General features: G+C 42.0%; 1 protein-coding gene across 4 annotated transcripts in view; it reads right to left on the reverse strand.

Annotated features, from left to right (window-relative positions):
- Positions 1-11,473: 11,473 nt before the first annotated feature.
- The window catches only part of LOC129732932 (basement membrane-specific heparan sulfate proteoglycan core protein-like), a 454,358-nt gene continuing 440,863 nt past the window's right edge, over positions 11,474-24,968 (reverse strand). For 3 of the 4 annotated variants that reach the window (XM_055694405.1, XM_055694406.1, XM_055694403.1), the window contains one exon: positions 11,474-11,703. Coding sequence is in view for 1 of the 4 variants with exons in the window: in XM_055694406.1 (XP_055550381.1) it covers positions 11,667-11,703 (37 nt within the window). In the remaining 3 variants the exon portion in view is untranslated. The remainder of the gene's footprint in view (positions 11,704-24,968) is intronic. The other variant, XM_055694404.1, reaches the window with a different exon arrangement.

The raw sequence follows: 24,968 nt of genomic DNA on the forward strand, positions 1-24,968 counted from the left end.
AAGGCAAAAAGTGGAACTTAATTCCATAGCGCCTTTCAACTTCATCCCAACTTAATAGTGTCTTCGGAACAATTATTTGTATGAATGACCCGCATAATCGAAAATTGTCAAAAAATATACTATACTAAAAATAAAAAAAATAGTAGGAGGGTGGTATTCAAGACACGACCGCATGACGTTGACTACCGTATTCTTATATTCCATTAAAAGAAATAGTAGAGGGAATTGCAACGCTTCTTTTACAAAACTTCGAGGCACCAAAAGGTGCCAGTTGCCGATTATTCTAGTTTACTGGTTAGTCCGTTCAGAATTTCAGCCATTTTAGTATTTTGCAGTAGCCATGTACTACTAACAGCCACCAGCATTACGGGTGAAACCGGCACGAGATGACCGGGACTATTTTGTTTTTCCTCCTTTCAGCTGCTAACACCTAGCGCTGCCGTAAAATTAACACCAACACAAACATGCATTTTTTCAAGGTTTTTTCCGCTAGCAGCACTATTTTGTAAAACAGAAAATTCAATTAACCGCTTCTATTATAAAACTTCGAGGCGCCAAAAGGTACCAGTTGCCGATTATTCTCGTTTACTGGTTAGTCCGTCCAGAATTCCAGTCATTTTAGTATTTTGCAGTAGCCATGTACTACTAACTTTCAGCTGCTAAAACCTAGCGTCCGTATGTAACCGGTACGGTTTAGTAATAAAACTGATGGGGTGAAATGTTCGAACGGTACCTTTTATACCAAGACTTCGTCAGTTAGTAAGAAAGAAGGAGGAGCTAAGCAGATGATGAAATGGCAAGGAAAAAAATTTCTTGAAGGCTGCGCCGGCCGCTTTCGTAATATTAACACCAACAAAAACATGCATTTTTGCAAGGTTTTTTTCCGCTAGCAGCAGCATTTTGTAAAACAGAAAATTCAATTAACCGCTTCTATTATAAAACTTCAAGGCACCACAAGGTGCCAGTTGCCGATTATTCTCGTTAGTCCGTCCAGAATTCCAGTCATTTTAGTATTTTGCAGTAGTCATGTCACGGTGCCCCGCTGGACCATTATTTAAAAAAAAAAATTGTCCATCAAATCCAAGTATGGGGGTCAATTCTTGAGGTCATTTTACACCTCTGGTTAAAATTTAAAAAAAATCTACCGACCGGATCTCGAGAAATCTCGATTTGAGGGTGTTAGTTAATAAATTTCAAAATAATCCGTATTCGATTCATGCAATATCATCGAAACTCATCCAAAAACTTGCCCAAATCATTTTATACCAAAATATACTTGTTGGTGTTGTTACAATTATGATAATTCACCACTGACTTAACTCTCCAAATCGACTTAGGTATGTTATTATATGGCTTAGTAGCTCTAGTTTAATTTGAATGTTACTCTCTGTCAAGTGAATGTGGAAAAATGAATCATTGTGTTTTATCAAAAATCCACACACAAACGCTCACAAACACACATAAATATTCACACACGTATACATATAAACACACAAATTTTGAAAATTATGTATTATATTTTCTCTATTAGAAAGACAAGCGCTGCTAAATTTTTGACTTCTACTACTTTATCAAATTTTTAATTATTAGTGCGATTTCCAGGTTCTGGATAGTGAAAGAACAGCGTATAATAAATGGTTTTCTTTTTGTTTCGAGCATGGGTTCAAAGAGACAATTTCTGATTTTGCCAGCAGCTGAGAGCTACAACTTCCGTTCTTTTGAAAATATCACATCACTAACCCTAGAAAGATACCCTCTTCGTTTTCAAATAGTGCGAATATGTTCACGTTTTTCAAAAAAACTGAATTCTGGTATTTGTTATGTATCGATGTGTTACCACCATAATGATCACTCAATATTAAATTTTAAACAAAAACTTGCATTTTAAATGATTTAAATTTATGCATCAATTTCACGTCAAAATAAGATTATCTTTCCAGGGCTAAGTAATAACCCGGTACCAGAGGTCTGCAGAGACACTGGAAGAGGTCTTGGCCATCACAATGAACAAGCTTCCTAGCCTGTTCATTTCAACGTGATTTGGCATCTGAACAAAACTCCAGATTTACAACGATCGCTTATAAAGTGCCTTGATTACCACAAAAGATCAAAATAATGGTCGCAGTGGTCCAAATCTTACAAAAAAAATGCCTTGATTGAGTATAACAGTAATCAGACGTGCTAGCCTATTACTGCCTTTCTTACATGGTTGACGTAAAAGCCAATATGTCCAAAATGCTGTTTTGTTGATTCGACTTTCTTGTTCTAAAATTAATACAATAATACACACTAAAAGAAACTTTTTTGTTCTGAAACATTCGAGAAATATTAAAAACTGCGTAAGTACCAATTGGTTTTACTCCGTGCGAAATGCAATTGTTTAAAAAAATCGTATTATTCGATACACAAGCTAGGAAAAAGAGGCTAAATTCTCTATACTTTTTTTAAAATCACTCTTTCTAATTAGGAAAATATAATACATAATTTTCAAAATTTGTGTGTAATATATATGTATACGTGTGTGAATATTTGTGTGTGTATGTGAGTGCGTGTTTGTGTGTGTTTGTGTGTGGGTTTGTATGAAACACAACAAGTTTAAATTATTTTTTTCCCATTCAATTCACAGAACGTAACATTTAAATTAAACTAAAACCAATAAGCCATACAAATAACACACTTAAGTCAATTTGGAGAGTTAAGTCAGTGGTGAATTATCATAATTGTAACAACATCAACAAGTATATTTTGGTATGAAATGATTTGGGCAAGTTTTTGGATGAATTTCGATGATATTGCATGAATCGAATACGGATTATTTTGAAATTTATTAACTAACACCCTAAAATCGAGATTTCTCGAGATCCGGTCGGTAGATTTTTTTTTAAATTTTAACCAGAGGTGTAAAATGACCTCAAGAATTGACCCTCATACTTGGATTTGATGGACAATTTTTTTTTATAATAATGGTCCAGCGGGGCACCGTGCATGTACTACTAACAGCCACCAGCATTACGGGTGAAACTGGCACGAGATGACCGGTACTATTTTGTCTTTCCTCCTTTCGGCTGCTATTACCTAGCGTCCGTATGTAACCGGTAAGGTTTAGTAATAAAACTGATGGGGTGAAATGTTCGAACGGTACCTTTTATACCAAGGCTTCGTCAGTTAGTTAGAAAGAAGGAGGGGCTAAGTAGAAATTGAATTGACAAGGAACGCAAATAAACATCGGAAACAGAAAGTGACAACAACAATAAAAACAAAGTCAGATCGATTGTATCCGTTAGTGTCGACTGTGCTTGGGAAGAGAGGTAGTGATTGGCTGCTTTTAGACAATCGAGATAAATTACCAATTTTTCAATAGTGTACTCAAACAATAGTTTGTTTTTGTTACATGAATTTAACCGTAAAAGAATTTCTGATCGATTGATGCCAAAACCTCGAAAACCTCATTATAAATGACTGAAAAATAAGCGTTCAAAACCTGACCACTTTTCCCTGGTTGAATTACTAGATTTTCAAATTCGGGTGCCTAACTTCGATATAGACGTTAGTCAACGTCAAAAAATTAACTTTTTTGTGTTAAGAGATAGAAGAATAGATTATTCAGTAAAGTTGTAGAAGATTCGAAAATATGAAACTTTGTTGAACAAAGGAAAATTCTTTTTTTTTTTTGGTACAAAGTTATAAAGTATATTACATGGAATTTATATAAAAGTTAGTTTTTTGTACTTAACTTTTGTTAGTTACGAAAGTGTAGTTCGGAGGAATTGTTAGGACACAAAAAACACACATTTTTGCCAAAGACCATATATCTCCAGTACTTTTCCTTACAAAGTTATATCATATTTTAGCTTATTTTTTCGATAACTTCAAGAACGTATAGGTTAAAAAGGGGCAAGTGGAATCATGATGTCAATACTTTTCCTTGAAGTTAAGCTGAAGTACTATAAACATATTTAGGTTCCATTTGTCCCAATCCACTCATATTAGAGTACGGCTAGCATATAATACAGTAGGTTTTCATATATCAAAAATACTAACTTTTTTGTGTTAAGAGATAGAGAAATGGTTTATTCGGCAAAGTTTTTGAACGCGCAAAAATATGAAACTTTGCTAAATTAACAAAATTCCCATCTTCATCGGGAACAGAGTTACAGAGTATTCCATGTAAAAAATACTCAAAAGTTAGTTTTTTGTACTTAACTTTTGTTCGTTACATTTTACAAGAAAACGTTGTTCTAAAGAGGCATTTGGGCATACAAAACACACGTTTTTATTGAAGACTACACATCTCCAGGACTTTTCCTCACAAAGTTATAGCACGTTTCAGCATAATACATGACCGAAAGCGGGGATGAAAACCCGCTCGTTCCACCGCCTAGCCCTCTCGGATACAAAGTTCCAAGGGTTAAAATTGGAACCCAGCAGGAATCTACCCATCGGCTAAAGAAGTATCCGGAGGGCAAAGCTGGTATTGGGGCTGTATTTTTTCGGCCGAAAGTTAAAGCATTGAACACAATGCAAATTTGTAGGGATCTTGCACGGTTTTCAGCCGTGACTGAAATTATCAAAGTACGCCCGAATAAGCTGCGTGTTTCGGTGTCTGACATCAAGCAAATAAACGAGATTGCTGCTTGTGAGCTCTTCACGTGGGAGTACCACGTGTACATTCCAGCTCGCGTAGTTGAGATTGACGGTGTGGTCAGCGAATCGAGTCTGACTGTCGAGGACCTGTTGAAGGCTGGAGAAGGCCTTTTCAAGGATTCTAGCCTTGAACCTGCCAAGATACTTGAATGTAAGCGATTACATTCAGTATCGCTCGACAAGGGTGTAAAAACTTACACCCCTTCAGACTCTTTTCGCGTGACTTTCGCCGGGTCTGCTCTGCCGAGCTATGTGCTCGTGGACAAGGTGCGTCTGCCGGTGCGCTTGTTTGTACCGCAGGTAATGAATTGCCTCAAGTGCAAACAGTTGGGCCATACGGCCTCCCACTGTGTCAATAAAGCACGTTGTGGCAAGTGCGGAGAGCAACATGCGGATGACGCCTGTCATAAGGGTGCTGGAAAGTGCCTCTATTGTGGGCAGACTCCGCATGAGCTGTCTGCATGTCCCGCGTACAAACAGCGCCAAGAGAAGATCAAGCGGTCTCTGAAAGAGCGCTCTAAGCGCACTTTCGCAGAAATGCTCAAAGAGGCCGCTGCCACCAAACTGGTTTCCCCGATTTTTTTGAGGTCTTGTCATCCGCTAACTCTGATTCTGACGATTCAGTTGGGGAACCTTCTTTTGTTGAACCCGGGAAGTCCAGAAAGAGAAAAAACTCCTTTTCCCCTAGGCTTCCCAGGAAGGGACTGAGAAGGTCTCCATCTGAAGTGGCTGATACAAAGAAACAAAAAAGTGCTGTAGAAAATCCGAAGCAAACTCCTCCAGGATTGGCAAGAATGAATTCAAGTAGGGAGTTTCCGGCACTTCCAGGAACATCAAAAAACCCAACTGTTCCTTCTTTTTCGTCTAAGATTCAGCCAGAATCTGGACTGCTGAAGTGTCAGATATTGTGGACTGGATTTTTGAACATTTCAACATAACTGATCCTTTTAAAAGTCTTCTGATGGCATTTCTACCAACAGTTAAAACGTTTTTGAAGCAGTTGACTGCTAAATGGCCCCTCCTTGCAGCGATCGTATCCTTCGATGGCTAATTCTTCGGCTGACATGAAAGATTTTATCTCTTTTTTACAGTGGAATTGTAGAAGTATCATCCCCAAAATTGATTCATTTGAAGTTTTGATTAATAAGCATAAATGCGATGCATTTTCCCTCTGTGAAACTTGACTCACTTCAAATGTAGATCTTAACTTCCATGATTTTTATATAATTCGCCGGAGGAGTTCTTCTAGGGATTAAGAAGTGCTATTCCCTCTATCGTATTAACCTCCCCTTAGTCCCAGGCGTCGAAGCTGTCGTATGTCAAATGACAATACAAGGTAAAGAGCTTTGTTATTCCTCAATATTATTCCTCCCAGAGCACAGGTTGGGCAACGGATGCTCTTTGATTTAATAGAACTTCTTCCCTCGCCACGTTTGATTTTGGGAGATTTTAACTCTCACGGCGTGGCTTGGAGTTCTCCTTCTAATGATAACCGTTCCTCTTTGATCTACAACCTCTGCGACGACTTCGATATGACAATATTGAACAACGGGGATATGACACGCGTTCCGAAACCTCCAGCGCGCCCCAGTGCTTTAGATTTAGGTTGAATTGCATATGGAAGGTAGTCCTTGATCCCTACGGTAGCGATCATTTGCCTATTCAAATTTCAATTGATAATGGTTCAACTAGCACGCGTTCAGTTGATATTCCGTATGACCTCACACGGAATATCGATTGGAAGTTATACGAGGAAATGATTTCAGAAGCTGTCGAGTCGATTAAACAGCCCCCACCACTTGAAGAATACAACCTCCCCGCGAGGGCTTGATTCTCGATGCCGCGTTGCAAGCCCAAACGAAGAAATATCCCGGCGTGACGATAAAAGAACGGCCTCCCACTCCGTGGTGGGACAAAAAGTGCTCCGATGTCTACACGGAAAAATCCGACGCGTTTAAGGCCTTCTTTCGGGCGAAACGTAAACCCGACGACTTCAAGCGGTATTTGCAAGTTACCTTGGACAATTTGTCTGCTTGGGCTTTACAGCTAGGTATCGAATTCTCTCCGGAGAAGACTGAGATAGTAGTTTTTTCCAGGAAGCGCGAGCCTGCTCAGCTCCACTTACAGTTCATGGGTGAAACGATTTCTCAGGTTTTGGTATTTAAATATCTTGGTGTCTGGTTCGATTCGAAAGGCACCTGGGGATGCTACGTTCGGTATTTGATGAAAATATGTCAACAGCGAGTGAATTTTCTCTGGACAATTACTGGATCATGGTGGGGCGCCCACCCAGGAGACCTAATAAGGCTTTACCAAACAACGATATTGTCGGTGCTTGGGTACGGGTGTTTCTGCTCCCGCTATGCTGCAAACACCCATATAATCAAGCTGGAACGATTGCAGTATCGTTGTTTGCGTATTGTCTTAGGTTGCATGCATTCGACCCATACGATGAGTTTGGAAGTTTTGGCGGGCGATCTCCCATTAAAAGACCGCTTTTGGGATCTGACAACTCGTATTCATATCAAATGTGAGGTTTTAAACCCCTTGGTAATTGAAAATTTCGATAGGCTAGTTGAACTTAATTCTCAAACCCGTTTCATGACTGTGTATTTCAATCACATGTCTCAAAGTATAAATCCTTCCTCATACACCTCCAATCGTGTCAACTTGTTAGATACTTCTGTTTCTACTGTGTTTTTCGATACATCCATGATGGAAGAAACTCGTGGAATCCCGGATCATTTACGCGTGCAGCAGATCCCTAAAATATTTTATAACAAATTTAAAAACATCAACTGCGACAATGCGTTTTATACTGATGGATCACTTCTCAACGGGTCCACTGGCTTCGGTATCTTCAACAATAATTTTACCGCCTACTACAAGCTCGATAATCCTGCTTCTGTTTACGTCGCAGAATTGGCTGCAATTCAGTATACCTTAGGGATTATTGAAAAAATGCCCACGGACCATTCTCTTTACGGATCTCATCTTTACGGACAGTCTCAGTTCTATTGAGCCTCCCTTCTCATTGTTCCATTCCGGGCAATGAGAAAGCGGACACTTTGGCTAAGGTGGGCGCAACAAACGGTGATATTTACAATACACCAATTGCCTACAATGAATTTTTGAAATTTTCACGTCAGAATACACTTCTCAACTGGCAGGCCTCGTGGGATAAGGGAGAACTGGGGAGGTGGCTACACAGCATCATCCCCAAGGTTTCCACCAAACCTTGATTTCGGGGGTTGGATGTAGGACGAGATTTCATTCGCATGATGTCTCGGATTATGTCCAACCACTACGGGTTAGATGCACATCTCCTGCGTATTGGGCTGGTGAGCAGTAATAATTGCGTTTGTGGATTGGGGTACCAATATTGAACACTTGGTTTGGGTGTGTGCTGAATTCCGCGGTGCCAGATCTCTACCTTTGGATACCCTCAGGGCCCGAGGAATACAGCCCTATGTGCCAGTTCGTGATATCCTCGCACAGCGAAACTTGCCATACATGCTACATGTTTATAGCTACTTGAAGAGTATCAAGGTGCCAATTTAACGGCGAAACGAATCTCAGATTTAAAAAAAACCATGTTAGTTTTAGTATTAGATTTAGTATCAGCTCGTAATCGGCAGCGAGGATAAAAAATTTGTCTTTAGCTTATAAGATATTTTAGACCATAAGGCATTAGATTAAATTGGCTCCGTAAAGTATTATGTTTTGTATTGTGCCGTATCAAATAAATGTTGTGAAAAAAAAATGTAAATAACAAAAGTTAAGTACAAAAAACTAACTTTCACGTAACTTTTACATAAAATACTCTATAACTCGGTTCCCAATGAAGATGGGAATTTTGTTTGTCCAGCAAAGTTTCATATTTTTGCACGTTCAAAAACTTTGCCAAATAAACCATTCCTCTATTTCTTAACACAAAAAAGTTTGTATAATTGATATATGAAAACCTACTGTAATATATGCTCGCCGTACTCTAAAGACTGGAACGCGCAAAAATTGGTCGACAAAAAAATCATTTCTTTCAGTCAAAATTCATTATAGAAAAAACTTTTTATGTCTATTTTTGTAGTTCAACTCACGTATTTAAAGGAAAAAATGTATGTTTATTATTTTGGTTTGCCAAATCCAAACTGCCGTGCCTTTCGCTTAACACCTTTCATTTAATTTTGTACAGTGGTCTTATCGACCTTATTCGTCGCCAAACGCCAGCTAGATTTTTTCTGCTGCTTGTTTCCGATGGATTTGTTAATTTTTTTTGATATTTCGTGTGACCAATTCTCAATACTGTTCGAAAGGGTGGAAATCTGGGCTGTTAGGAGGGTTGTGGTCGTAGGGAGCCACGACCACGTTGATCGATTCGTACCACTGGATCGCCTTTTTCCAGAGTGGCAGCTTGCCAAGTCCGACCAGAACAGCAAAAGCGTGTTATTTTGCTCTAGGAATGATAGCAGCTGATTCTCCAGGCTTTCCTGGAAGTAGATCTCTTAATTGATGGTTTCGTAGTGATGGAAATGCTGCTTTATAGACCACACGTGCATTTGGCCTGCCAGACGAGGTATTTTTTCGGGAATTTCAATAATTTGATGGTTTTGAAAATTTAGGCCACCTTTACTTTTCCAGATACGTTATAAAATTCCTGTTCCGGAAACTGTTCGAAATCAACCTTCACAAAAGTTTCGTCACCCACGGTCGAACTTTGTTAGCAGATTACAGTTTTCCGAAGCACCGCTTTGCCGAGGTGTTTTAATCGTAATCTGGGTTCGCCTTCACCGCCTTAAACGTCGACAACCCGGCTCGTTTCTTGGCCCGTTGCACATTAATATGGGAGACAATAACCTTGTCAGTGACGTACCTCATGGAGAGGTTAGGATTCCGCCTATAATTCGCTTCCACCTTCTTCATCGTTGCTGCCACGTCCGAATTAGGATTGTCGCCGCTTCTAGGCTTCCTGACGGTCGACAGACGTTTCCTGAACACTTTTGAAATATATGTTATGGTCGATTTGGCCAAATCCAGCAATTTTGCCAAATTGGCAAAATTCTCTTGCTGCGCGAGCAAAATTTTGACACGCTGTTCCTCTTGCTTGGACGCCATTCTGAAAACTGGAGAGCAACCGGTGAAAACCCATTTTGGCAACCGTTGTATATACAATCAACTTCCAAATGCAACATTTCATGGTTTTTTCAATGCATTATTAAAAGAAATACACCAATTTGAAGTCGACCAATTTTTGCGCGTTCCATTCTTCATTATGGGTGGATTGGGACAAATAGAACCTAAATAAGTTTATAGTACTTCAGCTTAACTTCAAGGAAAAGTATTGACATAAAATTCCACTTGCACCTTTTTAACCTATACGTTCTTGAAGTTATCGAAAAAACAAGCTACTATATGTTATAACTTTGTAAGGAAGAGTCCTGGAGACGTATAGTCTTTGGCAAAAATGTGTGTTTGTGTGCCCTAACAATTCCTCTGAATTACACTTTCGTGTAAAATGTAACTAACAAAAGTTAAGTACAAAAAACTAATAAGTTCCATGTAATATACTTTATAACTTTGTACCGAAAAAAGATAGGATTTTCATTTGTTCAACAAAGTTTTATATTTTTGGATCTTCTACAACTTTGCTGAATAAACTATTCTTCTATCTTTTAGTATACTTTATACTTAGTATAAATAACAGTATACTTTTCATATTTTTTTGACAATTTGCGATTATGCAGGTCATTCATACAAACAGTTGCTCCGAAGATACTATTAAGCTGGGATGAAGTTGAAAGGCGCTATGGAATTGAGTTCCACTTTTTGCCTTATTGGACCACTGTGTACAGGGGCTTGAATGAGTACCTGCGAATTTTCTGTAATGAACGAACTTACGATTGGGACCATTTAATGCCATTTTATAGCTTCTGTTATAAAACGACCCCAAATTTCGAGCACAACTACACCCCGTTCGAATTGTTGTTTGCTCGTAAATTCAACATTTTCAAATTTATGCCATCGTAAATCAACCCATTGTATAATCACGAATCCTACAAATGAATTGAAATGAAATACAGAATTCAAGTTGCGCATACACAAGTCTTAGACACTATTCAAAAAACTAAGGAAAGAACCCAAGAGCTCAATGAAAGTATTAGAACAGATTCAGAAAACATCAATACTGGAGATATTGTATACTTAGCATTAGAAAACTGAACAAAACTCGACCAAGTGAACGAAGGTCTTTACAAAGTGATAAACACAAACGTCTCTAATATGCTACCATAATTAACGACAAAAACAAGCGTTTGGAAGTTCACAAAAGTAGACTGTTAAAATTCACAAACCAAACTTTCCCATCAGAGGGTAAGAGTGATAAACAATCATTTAATTCCGAAGTACACAAAAGAACAACAAATATCAACACAATTTTTATAACATTAGATTTTATAAAGCTTAGAAGAATGCTTACGAGGAATAACTTATTCCATAGCGTCATTCTTTTCAAACGGGGAAGGTGTAGCATACCTGCATTATTCCACCAAACTTGACATTTAAGTAATATAATACGACACACGTTTTCGCTAACGCAGCACTATGACATCGTGAGAACGATCGCTACGATCGTTCCCGTTGCATATGTGTTCGACTAAAAATGAGAAATAGTCAGCATGCTTCAAGCCAGCCTAAGAATTCACCTTTCAATAAAATTATTATTACTCTAACCGTCGAGCGTTTAACTAGTCAGTATCAGTATCGGTATCACCTCCAGCCATTCTCCATACGGCCAACACATTAATGATAAAGGTGAAGATTAAAAGGCTTGCTGTTGTGTTTGATTTATATATTTATTATTTTATTTCTTAGTGTTATTCATAAATGTTTTTATTAGCTCAATATAGTTAAAAGAGAAACATATGCAGCATAAAAGTTTACAATTATACCAGTTTATGCAGATAAGGATTTTATTTTTGACTGTTTCGCAACTACGCAGCAATAACAGGAAATGGCACATTCTAGATTTATACGACTGGAGGTTCGATTCCCAACTCCGGCATGCTGTGAATGAAAGAAAAAAAACAATTTAAGTTTATTCAAAACACGTTTCTAAAGTTATGATTAAGTTATAAGTAAAGTGTAAACTTTATGATACAATATAATGAGAATTTTACGAGACTTCTCTAGGCATTACCCGTGTAAAGGAAAAGTGCCTAAAACCGGCATGGCAGGCATGATTGGTTTCGCTCTTTGAATGCTCGTTAGGCTGTACTTTGTCGAGGAGGAAGAATTCGAACAAGTCACATATGAAGCACTTGTAGAGATACTCTATCTTTACAATTTGTTCAAACATTGTACTGTTGAAATTGCCATAGGTACAGCGTAGAAGTCAACCCAAGCTTGTAAAACCGGATTAGCTGATCTTTTGGTACCTACGAAAATAAAACAAACAATTTCAACATTATAGTGCTCAGACAAATTGTGAAAATAGAGTGTCTCTACAAGTGCTTCATATATAATTTGTTCGAATTCTGGTTCCGTGACAAAATAAACCCTAATGAGCATTCAAAGAGCAAAAGAGCAAAACCAAGCATGCTGGCAGGTAAAACCGGATGAGTGCCGTATACTACGAAAACGATGATTTTCACTTCAACTTTTATTTATTTATGAACTAGGTACTAGGAACAGAACAAAAAACCGCCTTCTAATGCACAGATGGCCCGTCCGCTCACAAATACACCACCACCGCAAGCGTCTAGAAGAAACTTTGGAAATCCGGAAACATTAGAAAATTTGTTTTTATCTGCGAAAACCTGGAAAACCAAAGAATTTTAAAAATAATCAGGAAATTATCACTACTTTTGAAGTTTAAAATTACCATTCCACTATTAGTTAAACTGAATTAGAATTAATTGATTTTTTTACCTCAATATAACGTTACTTTTTAAGATGCATGGAAACTGAAAATAAATGATACAGCAACTGTTTTGGGGTATAAATTGCTTTAGAAAAATGTTTTTAGAAAGTTTTGAAACCAATGAAACCGATGCGAGAATTGTCCTAAATGGGCAAAAGAAAGGTTTAAAAGTACTAATAGGTGATGGGAAATAGGTTTTCACGCATCCTTCAGAAAAAATTCACAGTCTTGCATCAATTGAAAATAAAAAAAATTTTTTTTGCTTGTTGAACTTTTCTCTAAATCGGCATAAGAAAGGTTTAAAAATACTGATAGGTGATGAGAAATAGGTTTTCGCGCATCTTTGAGTAATCATCAACCATATATATATATATATATATATATATATATATATATATATATATATATATATATATATATATATATATATATATATATATATATATATATATATATATATATATATATATATATATATATATATATATATATATATATATATATATATATATATATATATATATATATATATATATATATATATATATATATTTAAATTTAAATATATGTACACACTTAAAACTGGATCTCTAGCTCGGCAAAAAAAAAACATCCGAGTTCACTCGGCAACTTTGGATTCAACCGGTATTTCAGCAAAAAAAGGCCGGTTGCCGACAGTTGTCAGATCATTTTGCCGAGACTTCGTCCAAAAACTAAGCTTGACGAATCTCGTCTCTATTTTTTGCCGAATTTATCGTTAAACACTGTTGATGCCGAGGTCAGCAAAAACATTACTGGTATCTCGGCACAAATTTTATTCGTTGCCGTGTTTCGGCAATACAGCTGTCATTCTCATGAACGAGTTGCCGCCATTTTTCTTAGTGCAAATTTATGCGTGTTACGGGTGAGCAAACAGGAATCAGATACAAGTTTGGCTGAAATTTGTGCAAATTACAGGTGTTTACAATCCGGTAGCCAAAAAAAATGTAGTACAGTTTGGTGGGAAGTGGCTGGAGCTCACAAAGTGTAGTTTCAAATCGTGTGAATACAATATTGTATTTGTTTTAGGGATAGGCATTAGACGCAATTTTAGATTAGATGTTTAGCTCAATGCCCTACTGGCAAGCAAGATAAAGATAAGTAATCAAGATTTAGTATCAATAAATTTCTTTACTTACTAAAACTCATCGAGCTTATAATTTATCTTTTGAAAGAAAACTACCCGATTCACAGCAAAACTATTTTCTGCGATTGGATTCCACTGAAAAAACGGCTCTTAACTGTGCCGAACATTCAGCTTATATAACCGAAAGGTCGTTAGACTGGTTTGCCGCTTCTCGGCTGGATTTGCCGAGAGCACAGTCAACTGTGTACCGCGATTCTCGGCATAAAATGACATCTGTCAAATATTGGATTTCCGAAATTCTCGGCAAAAGAGATTCAGCCGAGATGGTTGCCGAGCACTCGGCTGTCCAAATCTCGGCACAAACAATGCCGAGATTCGGCGAATTTTTTTAAGTGTGTATATATATAATAAACTTTTTTGCATTTTTCATTCGAAAGAGCTCAAAATGGCCCAAACCATAGGTTTCATGACTTCAGATGGTAGGTTTTTTGATGCCTAACAACTTGACCCAAGACACTAAAGAGCTAAGATGTTCCAAAAAAATACTAGAGCTGTTCAAAGTTGATTATGTCGAAATTTATGTTGCAAATCATTTTTTCTGCCAACACTGGCAGTGTACCGGCGTCAGTCAGATTTCCATCTGAAGTAACCTCTGAAACACGTTGTAGACTCTACCTACGCCTAGGATATTGACCTAAATTTGTTTGCGTGATCCAGTTGAGTGTATAAACTCGTTACGACAGGTTATTTCTGATGGGAATCCTACTGAAACCGGTGCATTGGTAATGTTGGCAGAAAACAAGGTTTTCTTCATTTAAATCGACATACTCAACTTTGAACAGCTATAGCTCTTTTTAGGGATATCCTAGCTCTGCAGTGTCTTCTGCAAAGTTGTTCGGCATCTAAAATACTATACTTTAACAAAATGTAGTGCATTATTAGAGCATTATTGAGCTTTCTAGAAAGGTAAATGCTAAAAAGTGGGTTTTCCCATATAAATTTTCATACAAATTTGAAATGCTATGCGCTTAGCGGAGACAAAACCAATCGACTCCCGGAAGTTAAGGGTTGTGGTGGGCTCCAAAAGGAACCAAAAAAACTTGGTTCTGGAAAATCGATCATTTTTCCCCGCCCATATATATAAATAGATATATATATATATATATATATATATATATATATATATATATATTTGGCAGAGCTGTATGCCACCACGGGTCGGTATTTGGCGATTACCGTAGGCCACGGAAGTGCTAACTGCAAGAACGCGGTCCCGGACCATCAGCGAGAGCTAGCCTAGGTTGTGGTGAGACTCAGGCATTGGGCCGCCGAATTCTCACAAAAGCCACATTATCCGGAAGCAGCTCTGACGGAGCGAATAGTGCCGCTCCCACCACCCAAATGCACTAATTCGCCCATTGGGATTGATGCCAGTAAGTTCCCAATTACGGTAACTGGTCGCAACGCCATATGATAAGAGTCGGATTTCGTTTTCGTACCACGATTCTGGGCTGGCACCTGCGCCGAGCTCCCTTAGTAAGGTCGTGTGACAACGGCTTGAAACGGCGAGACAACAACCGGTGCAGGGGTCTCCGTCCCGTAAAACCTGGCAGGCCTTCCAGTACGTTCCAAATTCATTGCCCGGTGGGAACCGGGCAGGAGTGGGATCAGATGTCCTTTCCTGACTTGCGCCGGTCGGGGGTGTCATAGTTGCTCATAAGGCGCTATGGCAGCCGCCCCTAGCCATGGCCTCACTGCTTCGGCATAGAATACCATGGGACCAGATAGGCGACCACTCCAGTATGGATAAGGATAGCGGCTGGAAGGGGGACCCACTTAACAAAAATGAACAATGAAAATAATGAAGATCAACAATTGGGCGCAGATGGGTTGAAAAACCCGTTTGCACGAGGAGGCATCCAGAGGTCTCCGCCGAGAAAGGCGGAGATGGATGCAGTAAAGGACGCCTGCGAAGACGGCAAAGGCAGTACGCCTACCGGATCGACGCAAGACATCGCAGTGGCTGGTCCACTGTTGATAAAGGCGGTCGGAAGACAGCGAGACACGCTACCGAAGGTAGTAGCGCTGTCGGAGCAGCTCGATGCCATAATCGAGTTTGCGAAAAGTCGCACCAACACGACGAAGTACCTGAAGCAGGCTCTCTACATGCTTCGGTCCTCCGTCGATGCTGCGAAGAAGGAGCACGCCGAGCTCAAGGCAAGAGCGGTGGCGGCAGAGAAGAATGCAACGGAGGTGACCGGAAGGGCGACGAAGTCGGTCCAAACGGACACCTGCATGTTTGCAGCGGTTTGCGCCTCCGGGTCAGCCGCAAAAAGAGCAAGGCAGTCTCCGAGGTAAGCCCCCGAGAACAGCAAGAAACGGTTGGTTGTGCTAAGCCCGCGAGATAGCACACCAACGGCCTCCAAGTCCGCCGAAAAGTCTGCCGAAGTGGCAGCTACGGGAAACCCTTGGGTTACCGTGGGAGGAAGGAAGCGCCAAAAAGACAGCAAGCGCAACGACGAGAAGGCAACAACTCGTCCAAAAATGGGAAAGAAGGCGCGAAGCAGGGGCGACGCCCTCATACTCAAGACGGAGGGGTCCAAGTACTCCGAAGTCTTGAAGAAAATGAGAGGCGAAACCCAGCTCAAGGATCTGGGAGCGGATGTGCGGACCATCCGTCGTTCTCGCACCGGCGAGATGATCCTTGAGCTCCGTAAGGATGCTAAAAACAAGGGCGCTGCCTACAAGACGGTAGCCGAGCAGGTCCTCGGGAAAGATGTGCAAATTCGGGCACTCACCTCAGAGGTGACTCTCCAGCTCAAAAACCTGGATGAAATCACCGAGAGGTGCGATATTGCACAGGCCCTCAAGGAGAAGTGCGGAGTGGAAGTAGCCACTGAGGTAATTCGCCTCCGAAAGGGTCCAGCGGGGACCCAGGTGGCCACTTTCCGGCTTGCATCGGCCGATGCAACTCTGGCCCTGAAGACAGCCAAACTTAAGGTTGGCTGGTCAGTATGTCCCCTGAGCATACTCCAGCAGCCGGACGTTTGCTTCAGGTGTTTCGAGGGAGGACACAAGTTCTGGACCTGCAAGGGGCCCGATAGGAGCCAGTTATGTAGGCGTTGTGGTGGTGCTGGCCATAAAGCTAAAGACTGCGGGGAGCCTTCCAAGTGCTTGGTATGTACTGGGAAACGGGACGCCAAGCACTTTATGGGAGGCCCACGGTGCCCAGCCGGTAAGGCGGCCACGAAACCACGGGCGTGAGGGTGACACAATTGAACCTGAACCATTGCTATGCGGCACAGCAGCTGCTATACCAAGCAGCGTCTGAGTCGCGGTCGGACATCGCAATCGTATCGGACCCCTACTGCATTCCTCCCGGAAACGGTAATTGGGTTTCAGATAAGTCCAGTACGGCGGCCATATGCACGACCAGCAAGTTCCCGGTTCAGGAGGTTGTGTCAACCTCAAATGAAGGATACGCGGTTGCCAAGGTGGACGGAGTGTTCTACTGCAGTTGTTATGCTCCGCCGCGTTGGTCTATCGAAAGGTTCACCCAGATGGTCGATTTGTTATCTATGGAGCTGACGGGACTAACACCCTTAGTAGTGGCGGGCGACTTCAACGCTTGGGCTGTTGAGTGGGGAAGCCGCCGCACGAACCGGAGGGGTCAGATCTTGTTGGAAGCTTTGGCAAAGCTCAACCTAGATCTGGCCAACGTTGGAACCAAGTGTACATTCAGCAGAAATGGTGCGGAGTCGATCATCGACGTGACGTTCTCCAGCCCAGGACTGATCGTGAACTGGAGGGTAGACGATGGCTACACCTATAGTGACCACCAGTCGGTCTGCTATAGCGTAGTCCAGAACGTGAGGCGGCAGGCGACGGGTAGAGCCAATACTCCGACCGTCCGCGGGTGGAAGACATCGCATTTCGATGCCGAGGTATTTGCAGAAGCAATGAGAAGAGAGCGCGAGGGGGGCAGTTGGCTCCGCCCGAGTGCTGACCAATTAGTTGCCACATTATCGCGGGCGTGCGACGCCACCATGCCTAGGACCCGCCAACCTAGGAATGGTAAGTCACCGGTATACTGGTGGACCGACGCGATAGCGGACCTCCGTAGCGCGTGCCTCCGTGCAAGACGGATGTTGCAACGTGCACGTACCGATGCACAGAGGGTAGAGCGCCGTGTAGTATTCGGATCTGCAAGATCGGCGCTTAAAAGTGCGATAAAGGCGAGCAACAGGGCCTGCTCCGATAGGCTATGCGCGAGTGCCAATACGAATCCGTGGGGCAACGCCTACAGAGTCGTAATGGCGAAGACCAAAGGCGTGTTGGCGCCTGCAGAGCGATCACCAGCGATGCTGGAGCGTATCATCGAGGGACTCTTTCCACGACACGAGCCAAATCCTTGGCCTCCGGTTGCTGAGTCTCACGTCCGACGTTCCAGTATCTCAGACACAGACCAGGGATGGTCGAGCAACCTGCCGGGCATCCAATCCGTGAGAGACGGCAGCCGTGCAGAGGTTGTGGAGGAGGTAAGGGTTACGAATGAGGAACTCATCGTGATCGCCAACTCCCTAAAGGTGAGCAAGGCACCGGGACCGGATGAAATCCCAAACTTGGCCATCAGGACGGCCATGAAAGTGGCCCCAGATCTATTTCGAGCAGTCATGCAGAAGTGCCTGGATGACTGCCTCTTTCCGGACAGGTGGAAGCGACAGAGATTGGTGCTGTTGCCGAAGGCTGGGAAACCGCCAGGGGACCCATCGGCATACAGACCTATCTGTCTGCTGGACACTACGGGCAAGGTGCTTGAGAGGATTATCCTCAACAGACTGGTGAAGTACACAGAGGGTGTAAACGGTCTGGCAAGTAACCAGTTCGGCTTCCGGAAAGGTAGATCCACGCTGGATGCTATTCTCTCTGTCACCAAGACGGCAGAGGTAGCACTCCAGCGTAAGAGTTGGGGCATTCGCTATTGCGCAATCGTCACGCTTGACGTGAAGAATGCATTCAATAGCGCCAGTTTGGACTCCATAGCGCTCGCGCTTAGGAGCATCCACGTACCGGTGTCGTTGTACAAGATTTTGGAAAATTATTTCCAGAATCGGGTACTAGTTTACAACACGGAGGAGGGTCAGAAGTGCGTCCCAATCACCGCAGGGGTACCGCAAGGTTCCATCCTGGGCCCGGTGTTGTGGAATGTCATGTATGACGGGGTGTTGAAACTAAAGTTCCCTGTAGGGGTTGTGATCGTCGGTTTCGCAGACGACATCACGCTAGAGGTCTACGGCGAGTCGATCGAAGAGGTCGAGTTGACGGCCGCGCACTGCATACGCAAGGTCGAAGACTGGATGCACTCTAGGAAACTGGAGTTAGCGCACCATAAAACGGAGGTTACGGTTGTGAACAACCGCAAATTAGAGCAACAGGCGGTGGTCAGAGTCGGTGACTGCACCATTACCTCAAGGCGTTACTTGAAGCTCTTGGAGGTTATGGTTGACGATAAGCTCACATTTAAGAGTCACGTCGACTATGCCTGTAAGAGGGCTTCAACGGCCGCTGCAGGACTATCTCGAATGATGTCCAATAGCTCAGCGGTATATGGCAGCAAGCGTTAACTTCTTGCCAGAGTGGTTTCGTCCATACTAAGGTATGGTGGGCCAGCGTGGTCCAAAGCGTTAGGTACCAACAGTCATCGTCGAAAACTGGAAAGTACCTACAGGCTCATGGGCCTGAGGGTTGTGAGCGCGTACCGTACAGTGTCATACGACGCAATCTGCGTTCTGTCCGGCATGATGCCTATCAGCATAGCCATTAAGGAGGACGTAGAATGCTTCGATAAACGTGACACAAGGGGTATACGAGGCACCAGAAGGTCATTCTCGATGATCAGATGGCAGCAGGAATGGTCCAATTCCGCAAAGGGTAGATGGACGCATCGACTTATTCCGGACGTATCCGGATGGGTCTGGAGGCGCCATGGAGAAGTTACCTTCCACTTGACACAGATTCTGTCAGGTCATGGTTGCTTCAGGCAGTATCTACACAGATTCGGGCATGCGGGGTCCCCCATGTGTCCCGAGTGCGCGGATGCGGAAGAAACTGCTGAGCATGTCTTCTTCGTGTGCCCTCGTTTTGTGCATGCGCGGAGCGACATGATGGTAGTGAGCGGGCCAGACACCACTCCGGACAACCTAGTTCGGAGGATGTGTAAAGACCCAAACATTTGGAGGGCGGTTTGTACAGCCGCCTCTCAAATAGTTTTAGAATTGCAAAACAGGCGACAGGTTGACCACCGACACGCCAGTGTTAGCTAACGGCCAGTCTCCAGGTTAGTTAGCTAAGTTAACAAAGAGATCTATAGAACCAAGAGGGTGCACAGAGCACAAAAGCCGCTCCCCGAAGCAATACCTAGCGGTGGTCCTGGGGAGTATTATGGGCTGGAGACTGGAGGGGTTTTAGTGGGTCCGGTCACTGATTCAAACCAACCCCACACTCCCTGAGGTTGGTCACCTCAGGGGTTTGGATGCAAATTTCCCCTCCACCTGAAAAAAAAAAAAAAAAAAAAAAAAAAAAATATATATATATATATATATATATATATATATATATATATATATATATATATATTTATATACATATATATATTATATATATATTTATATATATATATATATATATATATATATATATATATATATATATATATATATATATATATATATATATATATATATATATATATATATATATATATATATATATATATATATATATATATATATATATATATATATATATATATATATATATATATATATATATATATATATATATATATATATATATATATATATATATATATATATATATATGTTGTTTCGGATTGTAGAGTAAGAGCACTGATGTTTGTAGCAGTTTAATTGTAGCAAAAAGCTTCAAAGCTATAAATATAAATTTATAAATGTTGTGCGCTAAGTCGAGTAGAAATGTGAAAGTACTTACAAATCAGTGAGCCCTACACACGTGTATCCGAAAAACTGTATTGGTTTTATAAGTGCTCTATAAGCTAGCTTTATGGAAATGTACGGCATGTAATAATAAGAACGGTAAATACGTTATTTATTTACCTGCTGCAGGATGAACTCTTAATTATTCAATTAATTTAACAATTAATTACTTTAAGCTAACCTACGTCACCTTCTAAACTGTCGTTGTCTTCTCAAAGCCAAAGAGATAAGCTGATCCCCGATCAGCGATCACGGCATTAGCCGTTTATTAACGGCGAGCAAAGTTGCCAGTTCCTTTGCCTCCTTGGTAACATTCTCCCCCCGATGGAACTGGTGAGCATTCCCGGTTTCATCAGACACTTCCAAAATAGCCTACTTTGCCACAGGCCGACGCAAAATACCTTTGGTAGTCATAATCTCCGCTTGCCTTGCTCTTCCATCCGCAGCGGTGATCACTTTCAAAATGCGTCCTCGCGTCCATTTATTACGTGTCGTATCATCGATGATAAGAACCAGTTCGCCAGGTTGTATGGCTCTACTATTCTCAAACCACTTCGTCCGTTTAGTTAGAGTTGGTAAGTATTCTAGGACCCACCGTTTCCAAAATCGGTTCAAAAGCTTTTGGATTTGACCCCACGATCGTTTTAATAGAGAACATTCATTCGCTGCAGCTGCTATCGGCTAACGTATTCCTGGTGAGCTACCGAGCAGAAAGTGATTTGGCGTAAGGGATTCTTGTTCAACCGAATCTATGGGTAAATACGTCAGCGGACGGCTGTTAACTATGGATTCTGCCTCGATGACTATGGCTAAGAGGTCTTCATCAGAAATATTCTCATTATCACATGTAGCGCCAAGTGCTGTTTTGACGGAACGAACCAATCGTTCCCAGGATCCCCCCATATAGGGGGCTGAGGGTGGATTAAATTTCCAATTTGTTGTCGTACTGGTAAACGTTGCTTCCAAGCCCTGTTTAATTTGTTCTCGCAGTAATCTTTCTGCGCCTTGAAAATTAGTTCCGTTGTCGCTGTAAATTTCGACCGGGAACCCTCTGCGACAAACGAATCTGCGAACAACCAAAATACACGATTCCGTGCTTAAGTTGCTTGCTACTTCGACGTGTACAGCACGAATAGTTAAGCACGTAAATAACGCAATCCAGCGTTTTACATGGCTGCATTCAAGCTTGACAGTGATGGGGCCGAAATAATAAAGCCCAACGTAGCTAAAGGGTCGGGCGAATGAAGACAGTCTAGCTTCTGGCAGGGGCGACATCAGCGGAACTTTTGGTTTTGCTTTGCGTATTCGACAAAGTTGACAACTCGTACTTCTCTTCTTAACTAAGGCTCGAAGCTTCAGAATGTAGTAACGTTGACGTAGTTCGTTCACTACCGTCTCGTTGTTACCGTGATGTAATTTTTGGTGTTGTTCATCTACGATCAGAGCTGTTAACCTGTTGTGGTAGGAAAGAATGATAGGATACTTAACAGTAGATGGTGCTCGTCGAGCCGCTCCCGTTCGACCATCAACTCTCAGGGCACCATTCTTATCCATCATTGGAGTCAGCGTATATATGCTGCTGGACTTTTCGATCGGCTTCCGTTGAGTTGCTGGAAGAGTCATGTTGTGTTTCAACGTTGCAACTTCGTCTGGGTATGATTGCCACTGGGACATTGCAAATAAAGATTGCTCGGCTTGTCGTAATTCTGCTGAGGACAGGTATATCGATCGTTGGCTCTCTGATGGCTTCTGTCTTCGAGTATAATTTATGAACCGGTGCACATATGCCATTGCCCTAAGCAAACGATTGTATTTAGAAAAACGTTGAAAGTCTATTACTGACACGCGTCCGATCAATCCTTTATGAGCGTAGCACGCTCTAAGCTCCTCCTCAATTGGAACGGGTTGCTTTTGTTGTGGCCATTCTGCTTCATGTTTGTACAGGAATTCTGGGCCAGAGTACCAAATGCTGTTAGCCTTGAAGTAAGGACCAGATCCCCACTTTGTCGCTTCATCGGTGGGATTTTGTTTATAAGGGACCCAGCGCCATTCATTTCTATCAGTCAACTCCAAAATTTCTGCAACTCGGAAAGACAGATACGGTCGGAATCGTCGAGGGTCTGAATTTATCCAACTCAGTGCGGTGCTCGAGTCAGTCCAAAGGAAATGTTTGGATATCTTTAGGGAATGCCCATCCTTCACAAACTGATTTAGACGTGCTCCTTGTGTGCACGCCTGAAATTCTAATCTCGGTATCGTGACTGGTTTTAATGGCGCAACCCTGGATTTGGCCATGACCAACGCCACTTCGACATTTCCTTCTAAATTCACGACTCGCAAATACGATACGCTGCAGTACGCTAATTGGCTAGCATCTGTGAACGTATGAAGTTGAATTTGTTCGAGGGAGTTTGTGTTTCTAAAATAGCCCCTGGGAATTCGAACCGTGTCGATATGCTTTAACATTGCAACCCATGTTTTCCAATGTTCGAAAACATCATCTGTCACGCGTTCGTCTCAGCCAATCCGCGCGCACCAGGTTTCTTGAACTAACATTTTTCCTAAAACAATGTATGGTGATAATAAGCCTAGTGGATCGAATAGAGTCATCACATCTGTCGTTTAGTGGGCTTCGTGTTGTTTTCGATCATCATCATAACGTCGCTCCTCATTGTAGTTGGGAACTTGAACTCGTCAGTGTCGGTTGCCCACAATATTCCTAATACTCGTTCCGATTGGCTATTCTTTTCCGGATGCAAGTGCTTGATTGCATTGTCTCTCTTTTCTCCGAACTGTTCCAAAACCGTCGGATCGTTCGAACACCAATTGCGTATGTTAAAGCCACCGTGTTGATGAATCGCCTTGAATTCCAAAGCCGTTTGATATGCTTCCAGAGCAGTTTGAAAACTATCAAGGTAATCGTCCACGTAGTGTCGGTGGACGATTCCTTCAACCGCTCTCGGGAACTTATCAACGAATCGTTCAGCGTTAACATTTTTAACGTAGAGCGCTGTTGCCGGTGAACAGGCCGAGCCAAACATTGCCACGTCCATAGTGTAAATTTCTGGCTGCTTTGTGGGATCGTCCCGCCACAAGAATCGCTGCGCACTACGATCCTGCTCTCGTACACCAATTTGATGGTACATCTCCTTTATATCACTACTCACCGCCACTGGATACTGTCGAAAGAGGAACAGCACAGCCGGAAGCAATGTATTCTCGTCAGGACCTTTGAGCAACCACGAATTTAGTGATACACCGTCTACTTTCGCGGAGGCATCCCAAATCAGTCTCACTTTACCTGGCGTCTTTGCATTAATTACCACCCCCAATGGCAGAAACCAGGTTCGACGAGGGTCAGCATTTTTCAACTCTTCTGGTGTCGTACGATGTGCATAACCTTTATCCTGATATTCTTTAATCTGATTACGGACATTCACGCTGAATGAAGGATTACGCGCCATTCGTCTCTCTAAGCACTTTAGCCTCTGTAAGGCCATTGGAAAGCTGTCTGGAAATTCAACAACATCGCATTTCCAAAGTAATCCCGACTCATATCGATCCTTGGTAAGAACCGTTGTGCTCTCAAGAATTTGATATGCTCGCCTATCTTCTGCCGATGCCATACTCGCCGATGGCCTTCCGCCAGCATCTTCTAACTTGAAATAAATCTTCATAGCTTCATCTAGTGAACGATCGCTGCCGCATTCACAAACATGATAATTGTACGACGATGTATTCTCTTTGCTGGTGCTTCCATAAATGCACCAACCCAATCTTGTTTTCCCCGCATCGGTTCGCCTTCAACTCCCTCACGCATTTTCGAGGGAAGTGCCACGTTAAGGTTGTCTAGTCCGATTAACAACTGTGGGATCGCGTTGCGATAGCTTCGGATTGGAAGCCCCTTCAAGTAAGCATAATTATCAGCCATAGTATCAAATGGCAGGCTTTGCATAGGCAAATCTAAAGATTTAACCGTACAGACTTCCGTCATCAAATATTTTTTGTAGATTCCCCTACCAGAGATTTGCAACCTTACTCGGCGAGAGTCCTTTTCATTTCTATGCCTGTTACCAGTCCACTTTAAACATAAGGGCTGGTTATATCCCTCGACTCCCAACTTATCCGCTAAACTTTCTTCTATCATGGTCACCGACGAACCTTCGTCTACAAACGCGTAGGTGTCTATCGAATGCTCTCCATTGTAAACAGTTACTGGAACTATACGAAAAAATAATGACGGAATCTCAGACCGGTGAGTATAATG

Source organism: Wyeomyia smithii, chromosome 3 (genome assembly GCF_029784165.1).
Source record: "Wyeomyia smithii strain HCP4-BCI-WySm-NY-G18 chromosome 3, ASM2978416v1, whole genome shotgun sequence".
NCBI lineage: Eukaryota > Metazoa > Arthropoda > Insecta > Diptera > Culicidae > Wyeomyia > Wyeomyia smithii.